General features: G+C 34.5%; 1 protein-coding gene across 1 annotated transcript in view; it reads left to right on the forward strand.

Moving 5' to 3' along the window:
* The window catches only part of Acss3 (acyl-CoA synthetase short chain family member 3), a 153096-nt gene that overhangs the window by 83587 nt on the left and 42113 nt on the right, over positions 1 to 27396 (forward strand). The window contains exons 8-9 of the mRNA XM_020173069.2: positions 6583 to 6734; positions 16957 to 17060. Of these exons, the coding sequence (XP_020028658.2) occupies positions 6583 to 6734; positions 16957 to 17060 (256 nt within the window). The remainder of the gene's footprint in view (positions 1 to 6582; positions 6735 to 16956; positions 17061 to 27396) is intronic.

Here is a 27396-nt window from a genome sequence, read left to right on the forward strand (position 1 = left end):
GGATATTGGCCTATATTTCTCCTTTTTGGAGGTGTCTTTTGTCCGGTTTTGGGATGGGTGTAATACCGGCTTCATAAAATGAGTTAGGCAGTGTTCCTTCCCTTTTTATTTCATGGAACAGTTTAAGGAGGGTTGGTATTAGTTCTTCTTTAATGGTCTGATAGAATTCAGCAGAGAATCCATCAGGTCCTGGACTTTTCTTTTTTGGGAGACTCTTGCTGCTTCAATTTCATTTTGTGTTATAGATCAATTCAGGTGATTATATCCTCTTGGCTCAATTTTGGATGGTCATAAGTATGTAGAAATCTGTCCATTTCTTCAAAATTTTCAAATTTGTACTTTGTTCTCAAAGTAGTCTCTGATGATTTCCTGGATTTCCATGGTGTTTGTTGTTATGTCCCCTTTTGCATTTCTGATTTTACTGATTTGGGTTTTTTTCTCTCCTCATTTAAGTCAGGTTTGCCAGGGGTCTCACACTTTTCCTGCTTCCATTATTGAAGTTGAATCCCATTCCCTCTGCAAAATCCAGGCTAAGCCAACCTTTTCCCACTTCCATCTAAGTGAAAGGAGCGGAACACAATGAGAAAACAGCACGCCATTGGAAACCAGACAAGCCCAGACTTCTCTACCCATGTTCTCATTGTCAATCTTATTTATTTTTTCAAAGAACCGGCTTTTTGTTTTTATTCATTTATTCACATGTGCATACATTATTTGGGTCATTTCTCCCCCCTCGTTTTGTCTTTGTATGTTTTTTTTTTGTTTGTTTCTATTTCATTGATTTCTGCCCTTATTTTTATTATTTCTTGTTTTATTATTTTTATTATTTCTTATGCTTGTTTTGGGATTTGCTTGTTCTTGTTTCTCTAGGAGTTTGAGATGTAGCATTAGTTCATATATTTGAGATCTTTCTGTCCTTTTAATATATGCATTCATGGCTATAAACTTTCCTCTTATGACTGCCTTTGCTGTGCCCCATAGGTTCTATTAGGTCATGTTTCATTTTCATTAACTTCCAGGAACCTTTTAATTTCCTCTTTTATTTCATCAATGACCATCTGATCATTGAGCAATGTGTTGTTCAGCTTCCAATTGTTTGCATGTTTTCTGCTGTTGTTTTTGTTGTTGAGTTCTAGTTTTAATGCATTGTGATCAGACAGAATGCATGGGATTATTTCTGTTTTCTTATATTTGCTGAGGCTTGCTTTGTGCCCTAATATATGAACAATTTTGGAGATGGTTCCATGGGCTGCTGAGAAGAATGTATATTGTGGGGAAGTTGGATGAAATATTCTGTAGCTATGAGCTCTGTCCATTTGATCTATGGTGTGATTTAGTTCTAGAATTTCCTTATTGATTTTTTGTTTGGATGACCTATCTATTGGTGATGGGGAGCATTAAAGTCTCCCACTATCACTGTGTTGGAGTCTATATATGCTTTTAGGTCCTTCAGAGTATGTTAGATGAAATTGTGTGCATTGACATTGGGTGTATATAGGTTGATTATTGTTATTTTCTTTTGGTGTATTTCCCCTTTTATTAGTATGGAATGTCCTTCTTTATCTTGTTTGATCAATGTAAGTTTGAAGTCTACTTTGTCCAAGATAAGTATTGCTACTACTGCCTGTTTTAAGGGGCCATTGGCTTGGTAATCTTCTTTTAGCCTTTCACCCTAAGACAGTGCTTGTTTCTGTTGATGAGATGGGTCTCCTGTAAGCAACAGATTGTTGGATCTGCTTTTTTAATCCAGTTTGCCAGATGGTGTCTTTTGATGGGGGAATTAAGTCTGTTAACATTCAGTGTTAGAATTGATAGGAATGTGGTGATTCCTGTCATTTAGTTGTCTTTGTTATTTAAGGGTTTGATTGTGTATAGCTGAATCAATGTTAGTCTCTACTTTCTTGCCTTTTGTTCTCCTGTGATTTGTTGCTGCCTGTCCTCTTATGGTTTTGTTTTCTTTCATTTTCTGTGTGCAGAATTCCTTGAAGAATCTTTTGTAGTGGTGGCTTGGTGGTCATATATTATTTTAGTTTCTGCTTATCATGGAAGACTTTTATTGCTCCATCTATTTTGAATGATAGTTTTGCTGGGTAGAGTATCCTAGGGTCGAAGTTATTTTCATTCAGTGTCTGGAATACGTACTACATGCTCTCCTTGCTTTTTAGGTTTCTGTTGAGAAATCTGCTGTGATTTTGTTGGGTTTACCTTTATAACATACCTTTGTATGTTATTTGTTTTTTCTCTTTTATAGCCTTCAATATTCTTTCTGTATTCTCTGTGCTTGTTGTTTTAATGATAATATGTTGTAGGGTAGTTCTATTTTGGTCAAGTCTATTTGGTGTTCTGGAGGATTCCTGTACCTGAATGGGCATAGTTTTCTCTAGATTTGGGAGATTTTCTGTTATTATTTTGTTTCATATATTGCGAATTCAGTTTGTTTGCACCTCTTCTCCTTCTTCAATGTCCATGATTCTCAGGTTTGGTCTTTTGGTGGAGTCAGTGCGTTCCTGCATATTCCTTTCACAGGTCTTGAGTTGTTTGACTAATGGCTCTTCAGTTTTTCCTTTAATTTCCATTTTACCTGCAAGTTCTGAGATACTGTCTTCTGCTTGTTTTAGTCTGCTGAAGTGGACTTTCACTGTGTTTTATGTTTTTGTTTTGTTCTTTTTTCTGAGGTTTTTCATGCATGGGTCACTTCCCCTTTAATATTGTCTATTTTCATCTTTAGTTCATTTAGCTCCCTGTTTATAGTGTTCTCTGTTTCACTTTGGTGTTTATTTAGGGCTCCTATGATTTCATTTATTTGTTTCTGTGTCTTCTCGAATTCTTTTTTTTTGGTGTCTTGAAATTTCTGAGTGCCTCTTGTACATTTTGGTTCACCATGTCTAGTATCATCTCCATGAAATTCACAGTGATTTGGAGAGTTTTTTAGATTATTATTTTAGTAGCACATAATAGTTGTATGGGGAATGCATTGTAATTTATATATATGTGCTTTCAATATATCTTAACTAGATTTACTTCCCCCCATTGTTTTCCCTCTTCTTAGAGCAATTTCAACAGGTTTCATTCTTGTATTTTCTTAAATGGTTACAAAACATCCACCATATTCACTCTTGTTCTCTCTTTCCTTTTGCCTACCCACTGATACCCTCCCACTGATACTCACCCTTGGAAAAGACCTATTTTTCCCTCTTGCCCTTCATTTTTCAAAGAGTATATTGATAGTCCCAGGGGGGTTCACCTTGGTACTTCAGGACTGTATATATTGTGCTTTAATCAAATTAGCCCCTACTATTACTTACTCATCGTCTATCACGTGCTCCCCTAATATTCAACAACTTACAGTGCAGAACAATAGATTATAGTCATATGTAAATGGGTTGATTCAATATTTTTCATTCTCTAATGTTTTCTTTACCTCTCCTTCCTCCCATAGTTCCCTCAGACAGACTCACTAGTGCAATCTTGTTCTCTCTGATTATAGGTGTGTTGCACCATGCCTGGCTTTAGCTTCATTTTACTGTAGCTGCTAATAGGTTTAGGCTCTGAGAACATGTAAGTTCTATGTTCACTGTACTGTTCCCTTCCTTTATTGGACACAAATAGCTTTGCAACATATATATAATTTTAGTAATATTTACACACACACACATCTTTACTTATCAGAATATAAGTTTCAATATACCAGGACCTTGCCTCACTTATCACAAAATTCTTCCCAGAATTCAGAACTATGTCTAGCCTAGAGTATATGATAAATAAACTAGCACTACCTACTTTATTGTAATTTATTTGTGGATGGACAATGGTTTCTGACAAAAGATTTTGTTCTGTTCTGCCCTCTAATACCTGAAATGTTTATATCATTCAAGCCTTCATATTTATTTGAATCAGCAGGTTGTTTGGGGAAAATTAATTTCTTTGATATTATGATTTCTAATTTAATTTAGTTATGGATCAAAACTTTTTAAGAAAATAAAAAGTAAATGCACAACTATTAAAGTGATTTAAAATAGGGAAACATTTGGTATGCAACATTAAATTATCTTCTGGGGAATGAACAGTAAAACTCAAAACAACTGAACCTTTTTTAGTTCAGCTATCTTATTAAGGAACATTTTATGCATCACTTTCTCAGTCTCCTAATAGTAATTTTATGTTGTTTTTTTTTATGCTGAATATTGATGGAAATTTATCTGGCATAAGATCAAATATGCAAAAGTATTTATAATTCCATATTATTTGTAAAAATGTGTTGTAGCTTTTAAATATTATTTATAACACTTAATCTTCCTATTTGTTATCATTAACCATAATTGACTGACAGCACTATAAAGGAATTGAACTCATGTCATATCTGCAGATGGTTGTATAATTCTTGCATTATAACACTGATGAGTATTATTGCTCCATGGCACTTACACAGAAGTGAAATTCAACTTCAGCTGACTGTAAAGTATTTTTCTTAAGAGGAGGTCAAACCATTTTAAAATATCACCTTATTGCTGTTGCTTATCAAGGAAATATTGACAAAGTGATTTGTTCTCCTTTTTATCAGGGAAGAAAACAGAAGTATAAACAGTGCAATTCGATTGCATAAAGCATTTTAACAAATCATTTTTTTATGTGGGTGAGACCAAGTTTCCTAATCACAGTCTAGAACTTGTGGGACTGATTGGTGCCTAAGACAAATCGAAGTAAAAGTCAAATGTTCATCTCACTGTTAAATAAAGTTGTGGAAGCATTTCTGACTAATGTGCTTAAAGCTTCAAAATTTGTAAATTAATTTATGTGCATGTGTTGTGACATTGTAACTGGTAGCCTTTTGTACTATTTGAATATGTCTATCTGTATGAAGTAGTAATGAAATAAATTAAAATTGAATGGAACAGTTCATTGGAACTAGTTGGAATAGTTGTGTTAAAAATGAATTTCTAGTTGCAAAAAATACTTTTTTGGTATTAAGAGAACAAGAGAGAAAACATTAAAACATTTAAAAAGGTCTAAATTAGTTATTTTTGAACAGAGGAAACATAATTACATTAAAGAATATGAAGGACAACTATTTAAAAATAAAAACTGAATAGCGTCCTACTAAGTTTGAAATTAAAATTGAATATTGAATTCAAATTATAGGTCAGCTATGGTTTACTTCATATTTATCATCTTTTTTTTTATTATTTTCTGTTTGGGAAGATCTCAGTGTTTGCTCCTAACAAATCTCTCCTCTTTTTGCCTTCATTTGGAGTTTCCCATGCATTTTCCAGAACCATTTTCCCATGGGAAACACAGATGGGGATTGAGTCAAAGAGGCTTAGCAAATATTACCCACAGTGATCCATCTCATGGAAAGTCCTGGTGTATTTTGTCACTTTTAGGACTTCAAAAAACAATTACACAAAAAAAAGTTTCTCTTTGTTTACCTCAACCTGTACCAAAAAGGTTTTATTGTGAAATATGTGTATATTTTCTCAACACCTATTAACAGTGAGGCAGTTCACCCTAGAACACAAGAAGTAGTAGTGATAGGAATGGGTGGGAAGAATGAAAGGATATGGCTGGGCCAAGATAGATTTTATGAGTCACTTAGAATACTTACAGTTAGTGATTTATGTCAATAACTTGCTCATTTTACTTTTTGAAGAAACATCAATAAAAATGCTTATGTGTTATGTGCACAAAAGCAATGCTAGGAATCGCTCGTATAGCTGTCTTTATCTCAAGCTAGTAAAAATGCTGTGTCTTTCATTCTATTTCTTATGTTTTCTCTTCAACAAAATTGGAGAAGAGGGCAGAACAGGTTTTGCCTGGAAGTGAGGTGGGTGGGTTAAGAAGGAGAGGGAGGTGGGAGGTGGGGTGCAGGGGGGTGGAAATGGCCCAAACAATGTATACACATATGAATAAATGAATAAACAATAAAAAATGTTTGTGTGTTTTGAATTTCATAATTTTCCAAATTCCTTAATATTTGTGCATGATCTTTCAATTGAGCATGTTCAATGTTATTTTGAACTGTGGAAAAACATGCATTTTGGAGATATTTCATGAGATTTTTTTTTTAATGCATTACTTTTCTGGGAGTGAGGCATTTAACTGAAAAGGTTGATGCTCAAGAATCTCATGATTTCCGAGTTTTATTTTTACTCAAATGCTTGAGAACTGCTTTTGTGACTTCAATAGAGATCATGGGAAAAATGTGTTAATGTTAGAATCACAGTCATGTTTTTTATTTAGTGTGCCACAGAAACCAATATATTTAATTTGTTGGCAAACAGAAGACAGAAGACTGTTTTATGTTCTTAACTTGAATATTGTACCTATTTCCTGTCCTTGAACTTTCAAACTGTAAGAAAGGAAAGATTTCAATTTGAGAGATTTTGGGAGGCTGTAAGTGAGCAGCATCTTATCCAATGAGTAGGCATTTGGTTTATTTATGATAGGACACGGGAATATTTTAAAACTAAAATGTATTGAGAACTTAGCTTTGTTAATCTTTCTATGTTAAATGTGAAAGTATTGAACTGGCAATGAAATATGAGACATTTTACCCAGTGACATTTTCAATGGATCTCATTGCAGGGGAAGCCAGTGGGAACACCAGATGCTGGCGCATATTTCCGAGTGCTTGCAGAGCATGGAGTAGCTGCCTTGTTTACAGCACCAACTGCAATTAGAGCAATCCGTCAGCAGGACCCTGGGGCAGCCTTGGGGAAGCAGTACTCTCTGACAAGGTGAAGTAGGGACGAACAGGGAAAATTACATTAAAAACTGCAATCAGAATGAATAACTGAACATTGTATTTTTTCTGGTACTGAACTACCTCTATGGAGAGAGGCAAAATATTCTGAATGTTATTAAGAATGTCTTTTCTAAATATACCTGGAATAGTTGGAATATTAACTACACTGTAGAACTTTTTAAATACTGTATCATGCTTATTCTAGTTCAACTCTTACCAAAACATTTATCTCTTTTTTAAATTTCCCTGATTATATTTTCCTTAAAAATAAAAAGTAAAGTGTTCATTAGATTTAAAATGCATGTTATTTTAGCATCTGTCTTTTGAAAATAGAAGAATGGTATAAATAGGAGGAAGAATTCAGTATACAGATAAAATGGGAAAATTATAATACAAATTAGATTTGTTGAAAGAATCAAGAAAATCACTCAGTTTTGTTTTGTAATAATATTCTGTGAATAGTTTAGATATTTTTGTGCTAGCTTATCGACATCTATTTTAGTTTAATGATATGTATATTCAAAGATAATTACAGCAATCTGTATCTTCAAGGCAATTTCCAACATCAGTTCTCATTGAACAATTTGAAATAGGTCTCTGCTGTCATAAACTAAAAGAAGAAATTTTGTAGTTTCTTTAAGTCAAAAAGTAGGCTTTAATTAAGGCAGCTTGAATTTTTTTTAAGTTACATGGCAGAGTATTTGAATTTTATGGTGTGATGACCTAAAGGAATTAAAATAGATACTGTGCATTCAGTGTAGATAATAGCAAGAAGATTTCAATTTGGGCAGGGCTATTAGTTTCATTATTTTTTCTCTCTGTTTTATGTTACAAAAATAGATCGGTATTTACCTGAAGTTCTATTTATAATGCAAATAATGCACTTGTGTTAAAACAAAGGGGACTTTATAAAATGAGTTGTCCATATTTTATCTTCTTTTTGTATCTTCATTTACCACATTTCAATCTATTTTACTTAACATCATCCCAAAGCATAGAAAATTTTGACAAAAATATCTTAGAAAATGTACAGTCTCCATACCTTCAGACATTTCCAAGTGATTTTAGTTGCTTGCTGTGTCTCTTCACTGACAAATATACCAAGGTTGCAGGGCTTGAAATTGAGTGATCAACGAGCTAAGGTCTTGCATTTGTTTTCCCATTTCTATTGGGGTTTTTAGATATTGTTCTTCACACAACAGTGAATGCTTGCTAAATCATCACTCTTCAAATGAATATGAATATACAAGGAATATGAGATTTTAGTGTAAGCAAAATGGCAAGAAATTTCCCTTGATCATGCCCCTGTCTCCTTCTGTACGTAACTTATTCATCTGATTTGCATATTAATTTCTAATGGATATTCAGGAATGTTTAAAATATTTATAATATTTTGATCTTCAAACCACCCTCAACCTATTCAAATTACCTACTGTGAACCAGACACAAGTAATTTGTTATCTAAAATATAATCTTTTGCAGGTAGAAATTGTGATTATCTTCATTTACAGACAAGTAAACAAGGACCATGGAGTTTTAAGTAGCTCTTCAGAAAGAAACTAAGTCAGGCATTCTGAGGAGGACCCACATCCTTCATTCAACACCCCAGGTGTATTTTCACTATTAAGGGAAACATTTCTTTTACCCAGAGATTTTGGCATTCATTGAAATAAAAGGATCTTTTGCTTTTCATTTTTGTTCCATTCAAATAATACCAACACTGAACTACTTTAATACATTCTCACTTGTAGGCTAAGAGTATGTAGGAAATAAAGGTGACCTCAAAAATCTATTTTATATTAAAGACAAGGAAATTGAGGCCCAAAAATGTTATGTTTGGGTTAAAGAACAGAACTCACATCGTATGCAATTATACATTTAGTTTTAAAGTTATGTTCAGGGTATTTTATGTGTACCAAAGAGACATTCGCTAGATTGTTGTAGGCTTATGATCTTCAGTTTACTTCTCTCTTCTCTTAGAGAACATTTTAAAGTGTGAAGTTTTCTTTTAAAATATGTTACATATCTCATTAAAAGATCGGTTTGCAATTAATGTGGACATTTGCCAAACACTTCAATTTCCAAATTCACAGTTTAGGAAACTAAACACTACTATGGATTCACTTTAATATCATAGGTGAGTGAGTTTGAAAAACCAGCTTAGTGTAATCATCCTATTTCATAGATGAGAAAACTTTGTCAGAGATGGGTAAAATAATGTTCCCAGAATTACAAAGCTCTTACAGCCAAAGTTGGGACTAGTTAGTACCATATAGCTTCTCACTCTGGAGTTAGACTCACTGGTTTCAAAGATACAATTTAGTAGTAGTGTGACATCAAGAAAGTAACGTAATTCCTCTCTGTTCTTCAGGATTTTGTTGTTGTTCGTTTGAAATTTAAGGGTAGTAATAGTACTAAGGGGAAATGAAAATTAAAGGGGCATGACCCAGTCAAGACACTTGAAACAATTCTTAATACAGAATTAGTTATTATTATTACAATCTGCTTTCTAGTTCAGCACTCTTTTTCACTACATCATAGTTGTGTTTGCTCTGTTCTTCCTTTTTTTTGATGGTTATTTTAGAGATAGGGTCTCATGAACTATTTGCCTGGGCTGACTTTGAAGGGCAATCCTCCTGATCTGCCTCCTGAATAGCTAGGATTACAGGCTTAAGCCACCAGCACCCAGCTTTCTATTTTAATTAAATTAGAAAAAATGTTCAATGCTAGGACTTTTTCAAGAGTTCACAGCAACTTAATTTTGTTTCCTCCTATCTTTGCCAATTACATAGTGATAAGAGATAATAAAGAGGAAAAACAAAACATCAAGGATGAACTAAAGAATAAGGTAAACATTTCTGTGGACTGGAAAAGGAATAGGTTTGCAAAGGTGTATGGTTGTTTGAAGCAGGGATTGTTAGGTGTTGGCAGGCATTGGTGGCATAATAGGGACCCAGAATTATCTTGTTTTAATGGAAGAATCAGAGCCAGTTGAGTACTTCAAGACAGTCTGGGTGTTACTCCCCACATAGGAAAGGAAGCTGATAATATTCCCTGTTAGTTGTTTTTTGGGTCAGTGACTTATAGCAAACTTTAGTCTGGGGATCTAAAAGAGACAGGGAAAACCCAATAACTAGACTAAACTAAAATGTTTATGTACTATCCTGGAACAGGATCTGTGATGTCACAGTTATAACTATGGATTGATAATCTTGGGCTACCATTTGAACATTGGATTTCTGGAGTACCCTTATGTCACCCACGTGCCTAACGGTGACATAGGAAAGAATCTGAGAGTGAAATATAAAACAAAGAATCACTCTTTCAAAAACAGCCTGCAAAATAAAATTCCAAAACACATGAAGAAATCTCAATCTAGTAAAATCAACAGAACATGGATTCATTTCAGAGGAAATAAATTTTATGGTGCAATCGATTCAGACGTATAATCAAAGTTATAAGCTAATATCGTTTACATAAAACATAAATATAATGGCCATAAACACAAAATACAAATACAATTGATGGTATTAATTAATTACATAAAATAAATATATGGCCATAATCAAAGTATCTATTCAAAACTCAAAGATAGTATTGAGGAAATTACCCAGTAGACAGAAGTAAAAAAATTGCAAAAGAACAGTTCAGAAGCTTGAGGAGAAGAATAAGAATTTAAAAATGCTTCTAATAGGAATTTCAGAAAAGAAGAATGACAGGATTGTTAAAATTGTTTTGAAAAGTTAAAGAGACAGTAATTGAAAATGTTATGGAAGTAAAGAAAGACATGGATCCCAGATGGAAAGTGCTATCCATGGGCCAACTAGGTTAAAAATAAGTAAATTCACTTTGGCATGACATTTTGAATTTCAGAACATCAATTGAGGCTATAACAACATACTGTAAGAAGTTTGAACACAATCCAATTGGGAAAATGATGTATCATTTCAGTCAATTCATGGACAGGACACTAGAATGTCATAAAGCATTGAAAGATCTTCAACATAAAATACCTAACAATGGCACTTGTTGACAAAAACAGGTGTCAGGATTGTTCCTATACTGCTATTGAGAGTGTAAATGGAAACTATCTGGTAATGTTTAATATGTTTTTTTGTTTTTATTTCTTTTATCATATGTGCATACAATGTTTGGGTGATTTCTCCCCCCTTTTCCCCGCCTCCTCCAGTTCCCCCGCCCCCTCCCTCTTCCTCCCTACTCCCTCACTACCAGGCAGAAACTATTTTGCCCTTATCTCTAATTTTGTTGAAGAGAGAGTATAAGAAATAATAGGAAGGACCAAGGGTTTTTGCTTGTTGAGATAAGGATAGCTATACAGGGAGTTTACTCGCCTTGCTTTCCTGTACATATGTGTTACCTTCTAAATTAATTCTTCTCCAACTAACCTTTTCTCTAGTTCCTGGTCCCCTTCTCCTATTGGCCTCTGTTGCTTTAAAGTTTGTGCATGTTTTTGCCCCATAGACAAACCCACGTTAATATGGGTTAATATGCTGCCTCTGCCCTCAAAGAAATTCAGCAGAGTTGGATCATATAAAAAAGAACCTGAATCAATCAATTAATACAACTGAGAGATTCAACAATAGAGTAGATTAAGCAAAAGAAAGAATATGTAAACTTGAAGATAGGTGTTTTGAAATGACATACAGTGAAAAGAAGACAAAATAGAATGATGATGCTCTATGGAGTTGGGGACACCACTGGGCAAACAAATATTCACATTATGGGTTCCAAAAAGGACAAGAGACAAAAAGTTTATTTAATGAAATATTTGCAGGAAAACTTCCAAACATTTGGAGAGATTTAGATCTTTAAAGTCCAATTCCCTCAAATACATCAATTTACTTACCAATTTTGCATTTCCATGACTTAAAATTTTTTGTTTTAATTGACAGATAAAATTATATGTCACCATAGACAAGAAATTTTGAAATTAGCATTAGTGAAATGACTACATCTTGTAATTAGCATATACATTAACTCAGTTATCTTTTTTCTTTTTTTTCTGGTGGCACTGAGGTTTGAACTCAGGGCAAGCACTCTACTATTTGACTCACACCAACAGCCCTTTTTTCTTTAGTTTATTTTTTGGATAGGGGGGTCTTTCTTTTACCTAGAGCTGGCCTCAGACCACAATCCTCCTACCTCTGACTCCACATAACTGGAATTATAGGTGTGCCCATTATACCCTGTTGTTTTATTTTCTACCAAAAATTGTATTAGCATATATAAAATTGTACGCAGGAATTTCATTGTGATGTTTCTGCACATGTGTATAATGTACTTTGATTGGATTCACCCTCTCTGTTTTTCTTTCTCATTCCTTATGAGAAAGTATTATAATATTGTCATTGATCTTGGTTTCATGGCAATGTCTTATAAAATAATTGTGGAGCACTTTTTTCTCCTATTAGCTAAGAATTATTTTAAATAATTTTTGAAGTATTTACAAATAAAACTGTTTGGAGTTTCTATTGCAGTAAGGTTTTAAATTATGCCTTCAATTTTTTGAAGCTCAAACTACTTCTAAAATTTGTGGTGTCTTAGATATATTTCTTTTATCATCTTCAGAAACTTTCTCAGTCATTTGTTTTTTCAGAAACTGCTTCTAGTTTATTCTCCCTTCTTGAGCTTTGATACTTCAGTGACACAAGTGTCCAAACTTCTTACAGTATGAACTATATCTCATTTGCTCTAGTAGGATTTTTTCTTTCCAGTTACAGATTGGTGATTTTCTTTTAACCTGCATTTCAGGTTTCAATCCTCTTTTTAGTTGTATCTATACATTCACTGACGTTTTGTATTTTTAGTTCAAGAATTTCTCCTTGTTTTTTATCATAATTTTCTGTTTACTGTTAATATCCTAATGGCTCATGGAGGTACTCACTGAAGTTGTTTTTAAGCCTGAATTTGATAGACAGATAAGGTTTTTCTCCTGACTCTTTTCTTTTTCCCATGTTTGTTTCTATGGTCTTGTCTCCCAAGATGCTATTGTCATATAAAAAAATAGGTATTTTGAGAAACTTCATGTTGTTATATCCACAGAGGGATATTTATTTTACTTACTTCCTTTATCATAAAGGAAGGTCACTTCTATCCAGTGAGAGAGTTAGTTGATTTGAAATGAGACCAGTGTTATAGAAGGTTGTGTTCTTTCCATTTTACCTTCCCCATTAGGGAGTACCTAACACTAAGGTGATCCAACTGGACACCCAGATGTTTTACAACCCCTTTATTCCCTTGTGGGTTTTGAACTACCCACAGTTTTTTTTTCTCAAGAAATTATAATGTCTGAAAATAGTGTTCAGTTTCTGAGCCTTTCAGCCACACAATTTTTGTTCTGTTTCTAAACTTTTTAAGTGCTCTTTGCCAGTTGGCAAAGGTCACAAGAGGGAAAGCGTCGAGTCAATGTGTGGCTTACTTCTCTATTCATTTTTCTCTTTGAAGTCCTAATGCTGCACGTATCCATGATGCTTCAGTGACACTGAAGCATTTCTCTAGGGCCTTCAAAAGGTGGTTTTAAAAAAATATTTTGTTTTTCTTGGCTGTATTTGAAAGAGATTGTTGGGCAAAGTGCTAGTCAGCCATTGACAAAAGGGGTACCTCTGTGTGTAATATTAACAAGTGTCTCTGCATTTCAAATATGAATTCTAGTAAGAAGTAAGTAGAGCAAAACAGAATAAAGACAAAGATAGAGACAAGAATATAGCTGGCAAAAAATCATGATCTGTCATGTGAACTGGAAGTTGGTGAGGCATCATTGAAATAACCTATTTTTATTTAACATCTGTTAGCACAAGTGAAGAATAATTTTTGCTTGTTTGGTAGTTGATGGACCTTGAAAGAAGCACTCGGTTTAGTCTTTTTTTGTCTCGTTTTATTACCTGAAAACTTTTCTACAGATTTAGTTTTAGTTTTTTATTCATTTCTATGAGGCTTACTATTTTAGGCTAAAATTAATTTGACAACATATCCATTTATCTGTTTCCCTTTTGCTGAATTTTAAACTCCATTTGAGTCTTGAATTGTGCTCAGTTGTATACAGAATCATGGATAGGTTTTATGATCATTATTTTTTTTCTACTTATGTTTCTACTCTGGATGTTGCATATTGTTATTTTGGATAAAGTGCTAAAGATTTGGAAACAGATCCACCTTTTCATGTGTTATGACTATATGAATACTACCCACACATTTTATTAGTCAATAATAATGTAGGACAACACTCCAATAAAACTAAGCTCACAGTATGGCAGGCACTCATGGCATGTGACTGTCAAACTCTTGAAATGGGCTTAATATTATTGAGAAACTGGCATTTTAAATTTACTAACTTTTAACTAAAGTTTAAATAGCCACATGTGGCCTATGGCTACACATTAGACAGTGCATATTTAAAACACATTAACTAAGGTAAATTTACCCACCTGATAGTTCAAATTACTTTGAAAAATGGCTAATTTTAACTTTTTAAAAACAAATCTGTAGTTGGAGGCATGAGTCAAGGGGAGAAGCACCTGCCTAACAAGTATGAAACCCCGAGTTCAAATCTCAGCACCACCAAAAATAAGTAAATAAAAATGAAATTTTAAAACCAAATATATTTTAAAATCATTCAATGTGGGACATCTTCCCTTTACATTGTTAATAAAATAATTTAAGGTCATGAGAAATTTAACTGTTGAAAATATTACTAGTCTTCTACAAATCACTAAACTTCTTTTAGAAAATAAGAAGACAATTCATAAGGTAACTAAATTATAGCTTTATGATAGATTTTTTTCTTTCAGTTATCATCATGGTTCCATGATCATGGTACTCATCCATAATGTGTACCCTCAAGAAAACAAACAGAACAAATGCTGAGGAAGATGTGTGGGAAAAGGTACCCCAAATATTGTTGGTAGGAATGTAAACTGTTCCAATCACTGTGGAAATCAGGATGGAAGTTCTTTAAAAAGCTAAAAATAGACCTACCTTATAACCCCTACATACCACAATTGGACATTTATCTGAAGGAACAATTCAATATACAAGAGAGATACCTGCACACCCATTTATATTTCAGCTTGGCAATAGTCAAGGTTTGGAAGTACCCTACATACCTAAAAACTGATGAATGAATAAAGAAATATGGTTTATATACACAATGGAGTGTTATCCAACCATTAAAAAAATGAAATTATACTTTTTGGAGGAAAATGGAAGGAACCAGTGAGCATCCTGCTGAATGAGATAAGCCAAGCTCAAACATCATATGTTTTGCTTATATGTGCAATGTAGGCCTATAATAAAAATAACAGCAAGAACAATGATAAGAATAATAGAACATGAACATAAAGAAAAGACTGTCATAGGGGAAATCAGCTGGAGTGGGGAGGGGGAAAGAAAGGATAGGGTACTAGAGAGTGAGAAGAATCAAAATATGGTTTATATATATTATATACATGCATATATACATATGAAAATAGCATAATGAAACCACTAAATACTGTTTGAAAAAGGGAGGGGGGGTGAAAGAAAGGAGGGGCTAAGAGAGTATAATAGATGAATGAATTTCTTCAAAGAGCAGTGTATGCATCTATGGAAATATGAAAATGAAATCCCTTGTACAATTAATGTATGGTAGTAAAAAGATTTTTAATTTAAAATTGATCTCCTTCAGAACAACATCCTGTTTTTCTGACTCCACTTTCAACAACCTTTTAAATCTTCAGGATGTCCATTCTTCTGATATTTCTTTTCCATTCTGGTTATTCCCACTTGCATTTTCACTGCTCTTGCCTTGTCTAGATTCCCCAGTTACCCTTTCCAGCACTGAGTTGCCATCTTTTCTCTTCAGTATCACATCCAGCCTTTGCTATCCCTGCCTAGTGTCCCAGGTTACTGACTGAGTCCATGAAAACCAAATGGCTGCTCTTGAGCCCTTTTGTTTTTAGTTCACAAAACTAAAATTTCTTTAAATAGCCATTCCAGAACCTTTCTCTTATCACATCACTTTTGCTGTGTGAATTTCTACACTCTTAAAAGTCAGTATGATGCCTCTTTAATTAGAAAAATGAGTCAAACTAGTGTAAGTTTTGCCAACTCCCCACCTCTGTACTTCATTATTCTGAGCATTTACAAACTTTTAAATACCTAAAAATTCATGTATCTTGATTGGTATCAGAGTCTCCAAAATGAGTGTTCAGAATTTGGTGTGCAAAATAGACAAGAAGCAAATAATTATTGAATGAGACATGTGCTTATAACAGGAACCAACTGTTTTTGGAGCACAGAGGTAGGGATAGTTGAATCTCTGTGAATGTTCCTTAAATAATATGCTAAATTAAGAGAATAGTAAGGTATCTTCAGCGGCAGAGTACATCATTCAAAATAAGCAGGCAGATTTCTCTTTGTCGAATTTTTTTTTACTTTGATGATAATGAATTAACTCTTTATTTACACACTCTTTCTCTTACCAGACACGCTATGGGAGTATTGAAAGTGGGAAAAGTTAGTCATTCTTTTAATGAACCAGTAACAGAGTTAGGCCAATTCTATTTTTCTATTTTATTCTTTCCTTACTAGGTCATGGTACTAATTCTTTTTCATCCTTTAGTAATCTTGTGCTTTTTTTGATAAGAGCTTTTTTTGACCCAGAAGGCAACAATAGCATTTATTTTTGCATCTATAAGCCATTTTTTACTTATATGTCCTCAGAATAGGAGAAATATGTTCTTGAAATGAGAATCTTTCATAGAGGAACTCATGATAAGGATAAGTACTTCATATTCATGAGTGTATTTGTGGCCTTAGTTGATACTTACGAGTATATTTCTGGGCATATCCTTATGGAGAATACAGCAATCAAACTTGGAGCTAAAATTAGCATGGTTAATGTCAAGGAGGAAAAGGTTTGTCATGTTTGATTATGAGGGGAATATGACAGATACACTACAAAGAGCAGCTCAACTGCTATTCTCAAAACAGAATCTGTAGCTATGAATTTTGCTTTTGAAACACCTCATTCTAACACTGTGATGTTTATTTGGTTACATTTGGTCCCAAGCAAGTAATATCGCTCAATGTTCTTGCATTATGATATACTGGAAATATGGCCATTTTTATATGCTCCACTGAGGTGATTAAATGAGTAAATTATTTAGCTTTACTTTCAAGAATTAATTTCAGGTCACTGTCTCACTTGTGTTCAGGTTCAAAACATTATTTGTGGCTGGAGAAAGATGTGATGTGGAGACTCTGGAATGGTCCAAAAAGGTCTTCAGAGTACCTGTCCTAGACCATTGGTGGCAAACTGGTAAGCATTTTCCAAGCATGTACATGGATGTTGAAATGGTCGAAATATCTGCAAGGATTGGAGAGAATTGTAAGCTATAACCATTAGGCACCAACTCAGGATTGAGGTAGTTCTGATTTCAGTAGAAATAAGTGATTTTTTGATTGTCATATTGCTAACACTGTCTTCATTAGTGACACTAGGACCAACATTCTCTTGGTGCATACATAAAAAGCACTACAGATCTCTTCATTGTCTTTTCTTTGTTTCCTGTATCCAGTGAGTTACCAAGTCTCACTTTTTCCCTTGAAGTATCTATGGGATTCACCCCACCTCAGCATTCCCATTGCTATTGAGCTGTGGGAGCATGTTTTCCTTGCCTCTGATGTAAACTATCCTCAGCACTCATCTCTGTGCTCCTGCTTCCTTGTCCGCCCTGCACACTGCTCCGACAGTGCTCCGTGAAAACACCACCCCTGTCATAGGCGTCTCTGGCAACCTTCTTGTGTCTTATAAAATTTAATTCCTTCAATTATCCTTCAAGATACAGAAATTTATTTTTTTCTCCAAGATAATAAATATAATTGTATATTATTTATTTACTGATTTTGTTTGTTAGTTTTCCTCACACTAAGTGATCTTTGGGAAGTAAATCTTCATATTAAGTAGAGAGAACAATAAACTTGGAACAAACAGGAAAAACAAACTAATAAACAAACCTCTTTTCTGCTTTTCCTTCTGAGGGATGATTTATACATATGTGAGAGTGACAGGTGACCTGGAGTCTACTTTTTTCCGTAATGAGTTTGGGATTTTTTTCCACTTCACCCAATGAAAGTAGCCATTAGCTGTGGGAGGCCTGCTAGCCTTTACTTGCACATATTTCAATTTAGTTCCAATTGGTTTAATAAGTTAAGCCAACCCTTTGATATTGATGCTGCCAGCACTCCCATTTTCTAAGTATCTCATGCAGAATACCAATTTTGAATTAAAATTAATAAATTTTTCTTTGCAAAAATTAGCTTTATTTTAAAAATGATAATAGTCTAGAATATCAAGTAGATTATTAATGCTGAAGTTTGGTGTTTTACAGTTTAGATTTTTGATTCTGAAAAATTATACCTTTTTCTATTATCTTTTTGGGCATTGCTCTTTGGAAAAATGAGTTTTCTATGTTCTTTATAATAAGAAATATAAAATGATCAGAGCAGAATATACTTTCTTTACATGAATGAAAATTAGAGAGATGGTTTCTGTTCTCTCTAATTGTATTTACTAAAGGGAAATTACTTATCTAAGTTCATATTTGTAACTGTTTAGGAAATTTAAAAGATAAAACAGCATTGGGAGAAAAATCAGCACCAGTTATTGAAGTGCAAAAAAAATAAAAGAGTTATTGTCTCTACAATAAAGAGTGTTTCTAGTATTATTATATGCCCTATTAGTCAAGAAACTTAGCTGTTAATTTACTGGTGATGAACTGGAAATATCTTGTCTCCTTTAAGGTGGTTTTTCTAATTTGGTCAAAATGGAAGGGTTTTTTTCTCACACACAAATAATGTTACATAAACGCTTACATAAGAGTTTTGTATTTCCTCTTAAATGTGACTAAGCTTGCTTGTTCAAGGAAACAAACACATTCAAAAGTAAAATTAGGATCTTTCTTATAGATATTTTGTATGTAAATGTCTGTTTAGATGTGAGTAGTTAGTGTATTTAGGGTTATAGAAAAGTACCCTGTCTGTCCTCTATGAAACAAGTACATGAGGTCTCTGGTACCTAATGAATTTCATGTGGATTTGCAACTTTTCTTTGATGTATTGTTCAGAGCAAAATAATACCACCATTATGTCAGTACATTGTTGTTTATTTTTTTTAAAAATCTTTATGTTCCTTTATTGGAGCAAGATCCTGATCGTATGTAGTTGTAGTGATGTATTTACTAGTAAACAGAGAGCTGTGCAGAAATTACATACTGTCCATCTAAACAGGTTTTGGTTAGTACATTGTTGTTGTAAACAGATTGGAATTGTTGCTCATTGCCGTGGAAAACAAAGGGGGATGTGTGCTAATAAAATGACTTATTTTTCCATTTTCCCCATTTGACTTTATAGCTTCTTTTTTTAAGAATAGCTATTTAGTATTCTATTCAATTAAACTAAATGAATACATACTAATGATTAGTTAGGTAGGTAAATTGATAGACAGTTTTGTACTTTATAAAAGAATTTCATTGGTGTATGCCTGCAATCTTAGCTACTTAGGAGGTGGTAATTGGGAATTGGAAAGATTGCTATTCATGACCAGCCAGGGCAAAAAGTTAGTGAGACACCATCTTAATCAGCAATCTGAATGTGGTATTTCACAATTGTAACTCCAGCTATGCAGGAGGCATAGGTAAGATGACTGTGATCTGAAGCCACCCAGGCAAAAGTGGGATGCTATCTGAAAATACTGAAAGCAAAAAGGGCTAGAGTCATGCCTCAAGCAATAAAGCACTTGAGTAGCAAGTGAGGCCCTAGGTTTAAACCCTAGATAATGTAGATGTCAACTGCTAACTGAAAATTTAGATTGAATAATTGTTTGCATCAAAATCAACTTAATACTTTCAAAGTTGAGTACAACTGTTAATGGCACTGGTGCAGCCTGTGATCAGAAGACTTCCAAATTCTTTGTGTCCTTTGGGTAAGAATCCTTTGCAGGACACTTGGGTGTAAATGGAGTTTATTAAAAGTTAGGGAAGAGAAATGCAAAGGGAGCATGGTGGAGTCCAGGTGGAATCTGCAAGCAGAGAGCTTGCTACTCTTCTTCTCGTGCTTTTATAACTTATGCTCATTTATGGGAAAGGAGGAACCAGGTGATTTCCATCCAATAATCCATGAGTGTGGAGGGGCATGGGTAGTTCCCAGCCAGGTAAGGGTGGTCCCTGAACCAAGCATGGTTAATCTGGTGGGATGTAATATTTTTTATGAGTCCTGAACATTCCCTAATTTTAGCCTCCCTCACAACTACCACTTTAAAGTGATTCCGAAATTTAGCTTTTGCAACTATTCTCTTTTTGTAACTTAATATTGAATTCATTTTAAATCAGCAGGGGGAGAAGGTATGTACTATACACTGTGGCAAATTTCCCCAAGATGTGTGCTATAAATTCTATATTATGTTTAAGGAAAAGTTAAGCTTTGAGCAAAGAATATTTTTATTTTTTAAAATTTTACTCATATGTGCATACAATGTTTGGGTGATTTCTCGCCCCTTCCCCCCACCCCCTCCTGTATCCCCACAACCCTCTCCCTTACCCCCCTTACTCCTCACTACCAGGCAGAAACTATTTTGCCCTTATCTCTAATTTTGTTGAAGAGAGAGTATAAGCAATAATAGGAAGGACCAAGGGTTTTTGCTGGTTGAGATAAGGATAGCTATACAGGGAGTGGACTCGCATTAATTTCCTGTGCATGTGTGTTACCTTCTAAATTAATTCTTCTCGAACTAACCTTTTCTCTAGTTCCTGGTCCCCTTCTCCTATTGGCTTCTGTTGCTTTAAAGTATCTGTTTTAGTTTCTCTGCATTGAGGGCAACAAACGCTATCTAGATTTTTGGGTGTCTTACCTATCCTCACCCCTTCCTTGTGTGCTCTCGCTTTTATCATGTGATCAAAGTCCAATCCCTTTGTTGTGTTTGCCCTTGATCTAATGTCCCCATATGAGGGAGAACATACAATTTTTGGTCTTTTCAGCCAGCCTAACCTAACTCAGAATAATGTTCTCCAGTTTCATCCATTTACCAGCGAATGATAACATTTCATTCTTCTTCATGGCTGCATAAAATTCCATTGTGTATAGATACCACATTTTCTTAATCCATTCGTCGGTAGTGGGGCATCTTGGCTGCTTCCATAACTTGGGTACTGTGAATAGTGCTGCAATAAACATGGGTGTGCAGGTGCCTCTGGAGTAACCTGTGTCACAGTCTTTTGGGTATATCCCCAAGAGTGGTATTGCTGGATCATATGGTAGATCTGTGTTTAGATTTTTAAGACGCCTCCAATTTTTTTTTTCCAGAGTGGTTGTACTAGTTTGCCTTCCCACCAGCAGTGTAAGAGGGTTCCTTTTTCCCTGCATCCTCGCCAACACCTGTTGTTAGTGGTGTTGCTAATAATGGCTATTCTAACAGGGGTGAGGTGAAATCTTAGCGTGGTTTTAATTTGCATTTCCTTTATTGCTAGGGATGGTGAGCATTTTTTCATGTGTTTTTTGGCCATTTGAATTTCTTCTTTTGAGAAAGTTCTGTTTAGTTCACTTGCCCATTTCTTTATTGGTTCATTAATTTTGGGAGAATTTAGTTTTTTGAGTTATCAGTCCTTGGCCTGATGTGTAGCTGGCAAATATTTTCTCCCGCTCTGTGGGTGGTCTCTTCAGTTTAGAGACCATTTCTTTTGTTGAGCAGAAGCTTTTTAGTTTTATGAAATCCCATTTATCTATGCTATCTCTTAGTTGCTGAGCTGGTGGGATTCCATTGAGAAAGTTCTTGCCTATACCTACTAACTCCAGAGTATTTCCTACTCTTTCCTGGATCAACTTAAGAGTTTGGGGTCTGATATTAAGATCCTTGACCCATTTTGAGTTAATCTTGGTATAGGGTGATATACATGGATCTAGTTTCAGGTTTTTGCAGACTGCTAACCAGTTTTCCCAGCAGTTTTTGTTGAAAAGGCTGTCTTTTCTCCATCGTATATTTTTAGCGCCTTTGTCAAAGATAAGTTGGTTATAGCTGTGTGGTTTCATATCTGGATCCTCTATTCTGTTCCACTGGTCTTCATGTCTGTTTGTGTGCCAGTACCATGCTGTTTTTATTGCTATTGCTTTGTAATATAGTTTGAAGTCGAGTATTGTGATACCTCCAGCGTTGTTCTTTTTACTGAGTATTGCCTTGGTTATTGTGTTTCCATATAAATTTAACAGTAGATTTTTCAATCTCTTTGTTGAATGTCATTGGGCTTTTGATGGGAATTGCATTAAACATGTAGATTACTTTGGGGAGTATCGACATTTTTACTATGTTGATTCTACCAATCCATGAGCATGGGAGATCTCTCCACTTTCTATAGTCTTCCTCAATCTCTTTCTTCAGAAGTGTATAGTTTTCCTTGTAGAGGTCTTTCACATCTTTTGTTAGGTTTACACCTAGGTATTTGATTTTTTTTTTGAGGCTATTGTAAATGGAATTGTTTTCATATATTCTTTCTCAGTTTGTTCCTTATTAGTGTAGAGAAATGCTAATGATTTTTCCATGTTGATTTTATATCCTGCTACCTTGCTATAGCTGTTGATGGTATCTAGGAGCTTTTGAGTAGAGTTTTTTTGGGTCTTTAAGGTATAGGATCATCTCATCTGAAAATAGGGATATTTTGACAGTTACTTTACCTATTTGTATTCCTTTTATTCATTCTTCCTTCCTAATTGCTCTGGCTAGGAATTCCAGTACTTTGTTGAATAGGAGTGGAGATAGTGGGCATCCTTGTCTCCTTCCTGATTTTAGAGGGAATGGTTTCAGTTTTTCACCATTAAGTATAATGCTGGCTGTAGGTTTGTCATATATAGCTTTTATAATGTTGAGATACTTTCCTTAAGAACACTTTTCTTTGTTTTACATTTCAACTTTTCTACTGGGCGCTTCTTTCTTGTTGTTGACATTTTTAATAAATTTTTATGAGCCATCCATATATATATATATATATATATATATATACACACATATATATGAATGATTCATGAATTTATTTTTTGATTACATTAATATATGTTTCCAAATGAGCTGCTTAGAAATTGTGATGTACAATTCGAAATTAGTAAGGGGTATATTAAGAGGTAAGTAGAATTTGTGAATAAAAATTGATTGGCCCTGTGGCTTGGGCTGTAAGAAGGGACTTTGCAGTCAATCTGTTTTTATTACCATGCTGTTTCTGTTACCCAAATTTAATTTGTGTTAGCAACAACAGACTTTTCCTGGCTACTAACCTCTTTTGTTCTATTAATATTAATACTCTTTGATACCTGATTTAAGTAATATCTAAAATTCTGAATTGAAAACTAATCATTTGAAAACCTGAGACTGGATCAGCACCATCTGTCCTTCATAGGAGTTTTTTAAGAAAGTCTGAAAGTATAGAAACATTAAGCTGCACTTTAGATGGTAATAATATGAACATTTAATACTCCCATGAATTTTAGAAAGCAAGATTGTATCTATTTGATTCATAAATCTGGATAACAGCTGAATAGTCATTAAGCCAGATGTTTTACCATCACAATGACTTATCCATAAGATGATAAAAAGATGTCTTTTTTACATAGACATAGAGAAAAAGAGGTGCCATAGTCGTAATTTAAAAAGTGAAAAATTAAGAGAATGCATAATTGTTCCATGAAAATATGGCAATTCATTTGCAAAAAAAATGAGTGGCCAAAACTTCATTATCCTCTATTGTTATAGATCATTTTTAGTACAAGAGGAACTTTTCCAGAAATCAGAAAGGAAGCATAATTTTAGAAGGGAAGAGCTGTCAGTGCAGTGCATGGTGTCTTTTGCACAAATTATTTTTCTGTCATTCAAGATGATTATAAAGTTCTTTTCTTTATGAGTAAACGGCCTAATACAAAAATGTTTCAGAGAACTAAATTGAGAGACTAAGTCTTAAACCCCAAATGCAGTACACCTCATCTTTTTTTGAGGTATTCTGCTTACCTTCCTTCCTTCTTTCCCTCCTTCCTTTCTTCTTCTGTATTTAATATAGGGCATGATATTTGTTTAGAAATGATTGTAATAAAACATCTTGGAATCAGTTTTTAATGTTATTTAATTCTAGGTAGAAACACTTTATTTCTTCATTTGCTATCAATACATTAAGCATAATGATTACAAATCTTTAACATTCAAATTCTACAGTGGCTTTTATAAGGGAAAACTTAGTGAAAGTTTTAGATCAACAGAATTCCTGATATTTTCCCCCTGTTGGCTGGATATCATCTGTTCAGTTCCCATAAAAAGATGCAGAACTTAATATGGAGAGTGCTTTAACTGTCCTTATATTTTGGGAATAATGGCATAGTTGAAATGAGGCACTGACCACCTAGTTAAGCAGCACTAGGTGATTTTGTTGTTGTTTATTTGTTTCCATTGCATTCATGGAAGAATACAATTCTTCATAGAATTAAAAAGAATGTTACGAGGAATTTCAATGAGAACATAGGAGTCACCTAACAGACTGAGACATTGGTGAAGATTGGAGTTACTGATTTCACTTTATCTGCCTTGAGCCATCTTTGTTGACTCTTTTGTATCTTGGAGTAATTAGAGTACCTCTCTCCCTGTTTAATTGAACTTCTGCAGTTAACTGCAATTGCACTTCTGAAATAACTATGCACAGCCTAAATCCTTCTACTTTGAGAAAGAATTTGATAAATTATGGATTTCATGAAAATGGACACAAAGGCTCCAGCCAACTGCAGTCATGACAGTTCTTAAATGGAACTTACAGCTCATTAGGGCACAGATTCACTAACATCATATTGTAAAAGTGTATCAAAACTACTTGACATGATAATCCTTATTTTTGTATAGTTTGGTGAAATACAATTCCTGAGAACAGACCACTGGGTGCAAGAGTTTCAACCATAAAAGATGATTAGGATGAACAAATTTGTTTCTTATCCTTAGACAAATCTAGAGAAGATCAATTAGACCAGTATATTTTATTAGCGTATATTAATTATACAGGGGGATTTGTTGTGGCATTTACATATGTGCTTACAATATATCTTAATTGGATTCACCCCCTCCATCATTCTGTTCTCCCTCATGGCCTTCCCATCTTCTTAGGACAATCTCAACATGTTTCATTGTTCTGTTTTCATACACGTATACAAAGTACATTGACCATATTCTCCCACCTCAACCTCTCCATTTACCTTCTCCCCCTTCCTACTGCTTCCCATGTCAGACAGAAACTGTTTTATCTTCTTATCCTTCTGTTTTTTAATCCAATATTGATTATTTAAGGGGGCTTTGACCTGCTATTTCACAAATATATGTACTGTACTTTAATCAGATTAAACACTTGCATTACTTACTCTTTCTCTATTGCTCTGCTCCCCTGTTATTCAACAGCTTTCAGTGCATCTTCTTAGGCTATCTTCATTTCATCTGTATATGAAGATAGTATGATCAAGAGTTTTTAAATGAGAGAATGCAATGCATTTTATTAACAATAATCAAAATAGAAAAAATAAAATAATTAATTACAGTTTGATAACCATTCTAAGCAGAGATTTCTATGGAAAATGTCATAGGGAGAATAATTAGTCTATTTTTTCTCTTTATTCATATATTCATATGTACATACATTGTTTGGGTCATTTACCCCCCCCTTGCCCTTCACCCCTCCCTTTCTCTCCCACCCCCCTCACTCTAGGCCGAACCTGTTCTGCCCTCTTCTCCAGTTTTGCTGAAGAGTAGACATAAGCAATAATAAGAAATACATAGTGTTTTTGCTAGTTGAGATAAGGATAGCTATTCAGAGAGATTTATACCATTGCTTCCATACACAATTATATTACAACCCGAATTGATTAATCTCTACCTGACCTCTTCACTACTTCCCAGTCACCTTCACATAGTGGCCTCTGTCACTATAAGGGTACTGTATTAGCTCTTCTGCAATGGGGACATCAAACACTTTCAAGTTTTGGGTTTCCTATCTATCCCCATTCCTCCCGTAGGTGTTCTCCCCTTAGTGTGTGACCAAGTCCAACAACATTACTGCCTTTGCCCTAGATCTAAAGTCTGCATATGAGGGAGAACATACAATTTTTGGTCTTCTGGGTGTGGCTAGCCTCGCTCAGAATGATGTTCTCCAGTTCCATCCATTTACTTGTGAATGATAAGATTTCATTATTCTCCATTGTGTATAAATACCACATTTTCCTAATCCATTCGTCTGTATTGGGGCATTTTGGCTGTTTCCATAACTTGGCTATTGTGAATAGAGCTGCAATAAATATGGGTGTGCAGGTGCCTCTGGAATAACCTGAGTCACATTCCTTTGGGTATATCCCTAGGAGTGGGATTGCTGGATCCTATGGCAGCTATGTTTAGTTTTTTAAGAAGCCTCCATACTGTTTTCCAGAGTGGTTACACTAACTTGCATTCCCACCAGCAGTGTGCAAGGGTTCCTTTTTCCTCACATCCTTGCCAACACCTGTTGTTTGTGGTCTTTTTGATGATAGCTATTCTAACAGGGGTGAGGTGGAATCTTAGTGTGGTTTTGATTTGCATTTCTTTTATGGCCAGAGATGGTGAGCATTTTTTCATGTGTTTTTTGGCTTTTTGAATTTCTTCTGTTGAAAAGGTTCTGTTTAGTTCAGTTGCCCATTTCTTTATTGGTTCATTGATTTTGGGAGACTTTAGTTTTTTGAGCTCCATGTATATTCTGGTTATCAGTCCTTTGTCTCATGTTTTGCTGGTAAATGTTTTCTCCAATCTGTGGGTGGTCTCTTCAGTTTAGAGACCATTTCTTTTGTTGTGCAGAAGCTTTTCAATTTTATGAAGTCCTATTTGTCCATCCTTTCTCTTAGTTGCTGAGTTGCTAGGGTTCTATTGAGGAAGTCCTTGCCTATACCTATTGCTTCCAGAGTATTCCCTACTTTTTCCTGTACTAACTTCAGAGTTTCTGGTCTGATCCACTTTGAGCTGATACTAGTACAGGATGATAAACATGGATCTAGTTTCAGCTTTTTGCAGGCAGATAACCACTTTTCCTGATAACATTTGTTGAAGTGGCTGTCTTTTCTCCATCATATGGCTTTGGTGCTTTTGTCCAAAATGAGGAGGGCATATCTGTGTGAATTCATATCAAGGTCCTCTGTTCTGTTCCACTGATCTTCATATCTGTTTTTGTGCCAGTACCATGCTGTTTTTACTGCTATTTCTTTGTAATATAGTTTGAAGTCGGGTATTGTGATACCTCCAGCATTGCTCTTTTTGCTGAGTATTGCCTTGACTACTTGTGGTGTCTTGTGTTTCCAGATGAATTTTAGGGTAGATTTTTCAATCTCTGTGATGAATGTCATTGGGATTTTGATGGGAATTGCATTAAACATGTAGATTGCTTTTGGTAGTATAGACATTTTTACTATGTTGATTCTACCAATCCATGAGCACGGGAGATCTCTCCACCTTCTGTAGTTTTCCTCGATCTCTTTCTTCAGGGGTTTGTAGTTCTCCATGTAGAGATCATTCACTCACATCCTTTGTTAAGTTTACCCTAGATGCTTGATTTTTTTTGAGGCTATTGTAAATG

This window comes from Castor canadensis, chromosome 8 (genome assembly GCF_047511655.1).
Source record: "Castor canadensis chromosome 8, mCasCan1.hap1v2, whole genome shotgun sequence".
Lineage (NCBI taxonomy): Eukaryota > Metazoa > Chordata > Mammalia > Rodentia > Castoridae > Castor > Castor canadensis.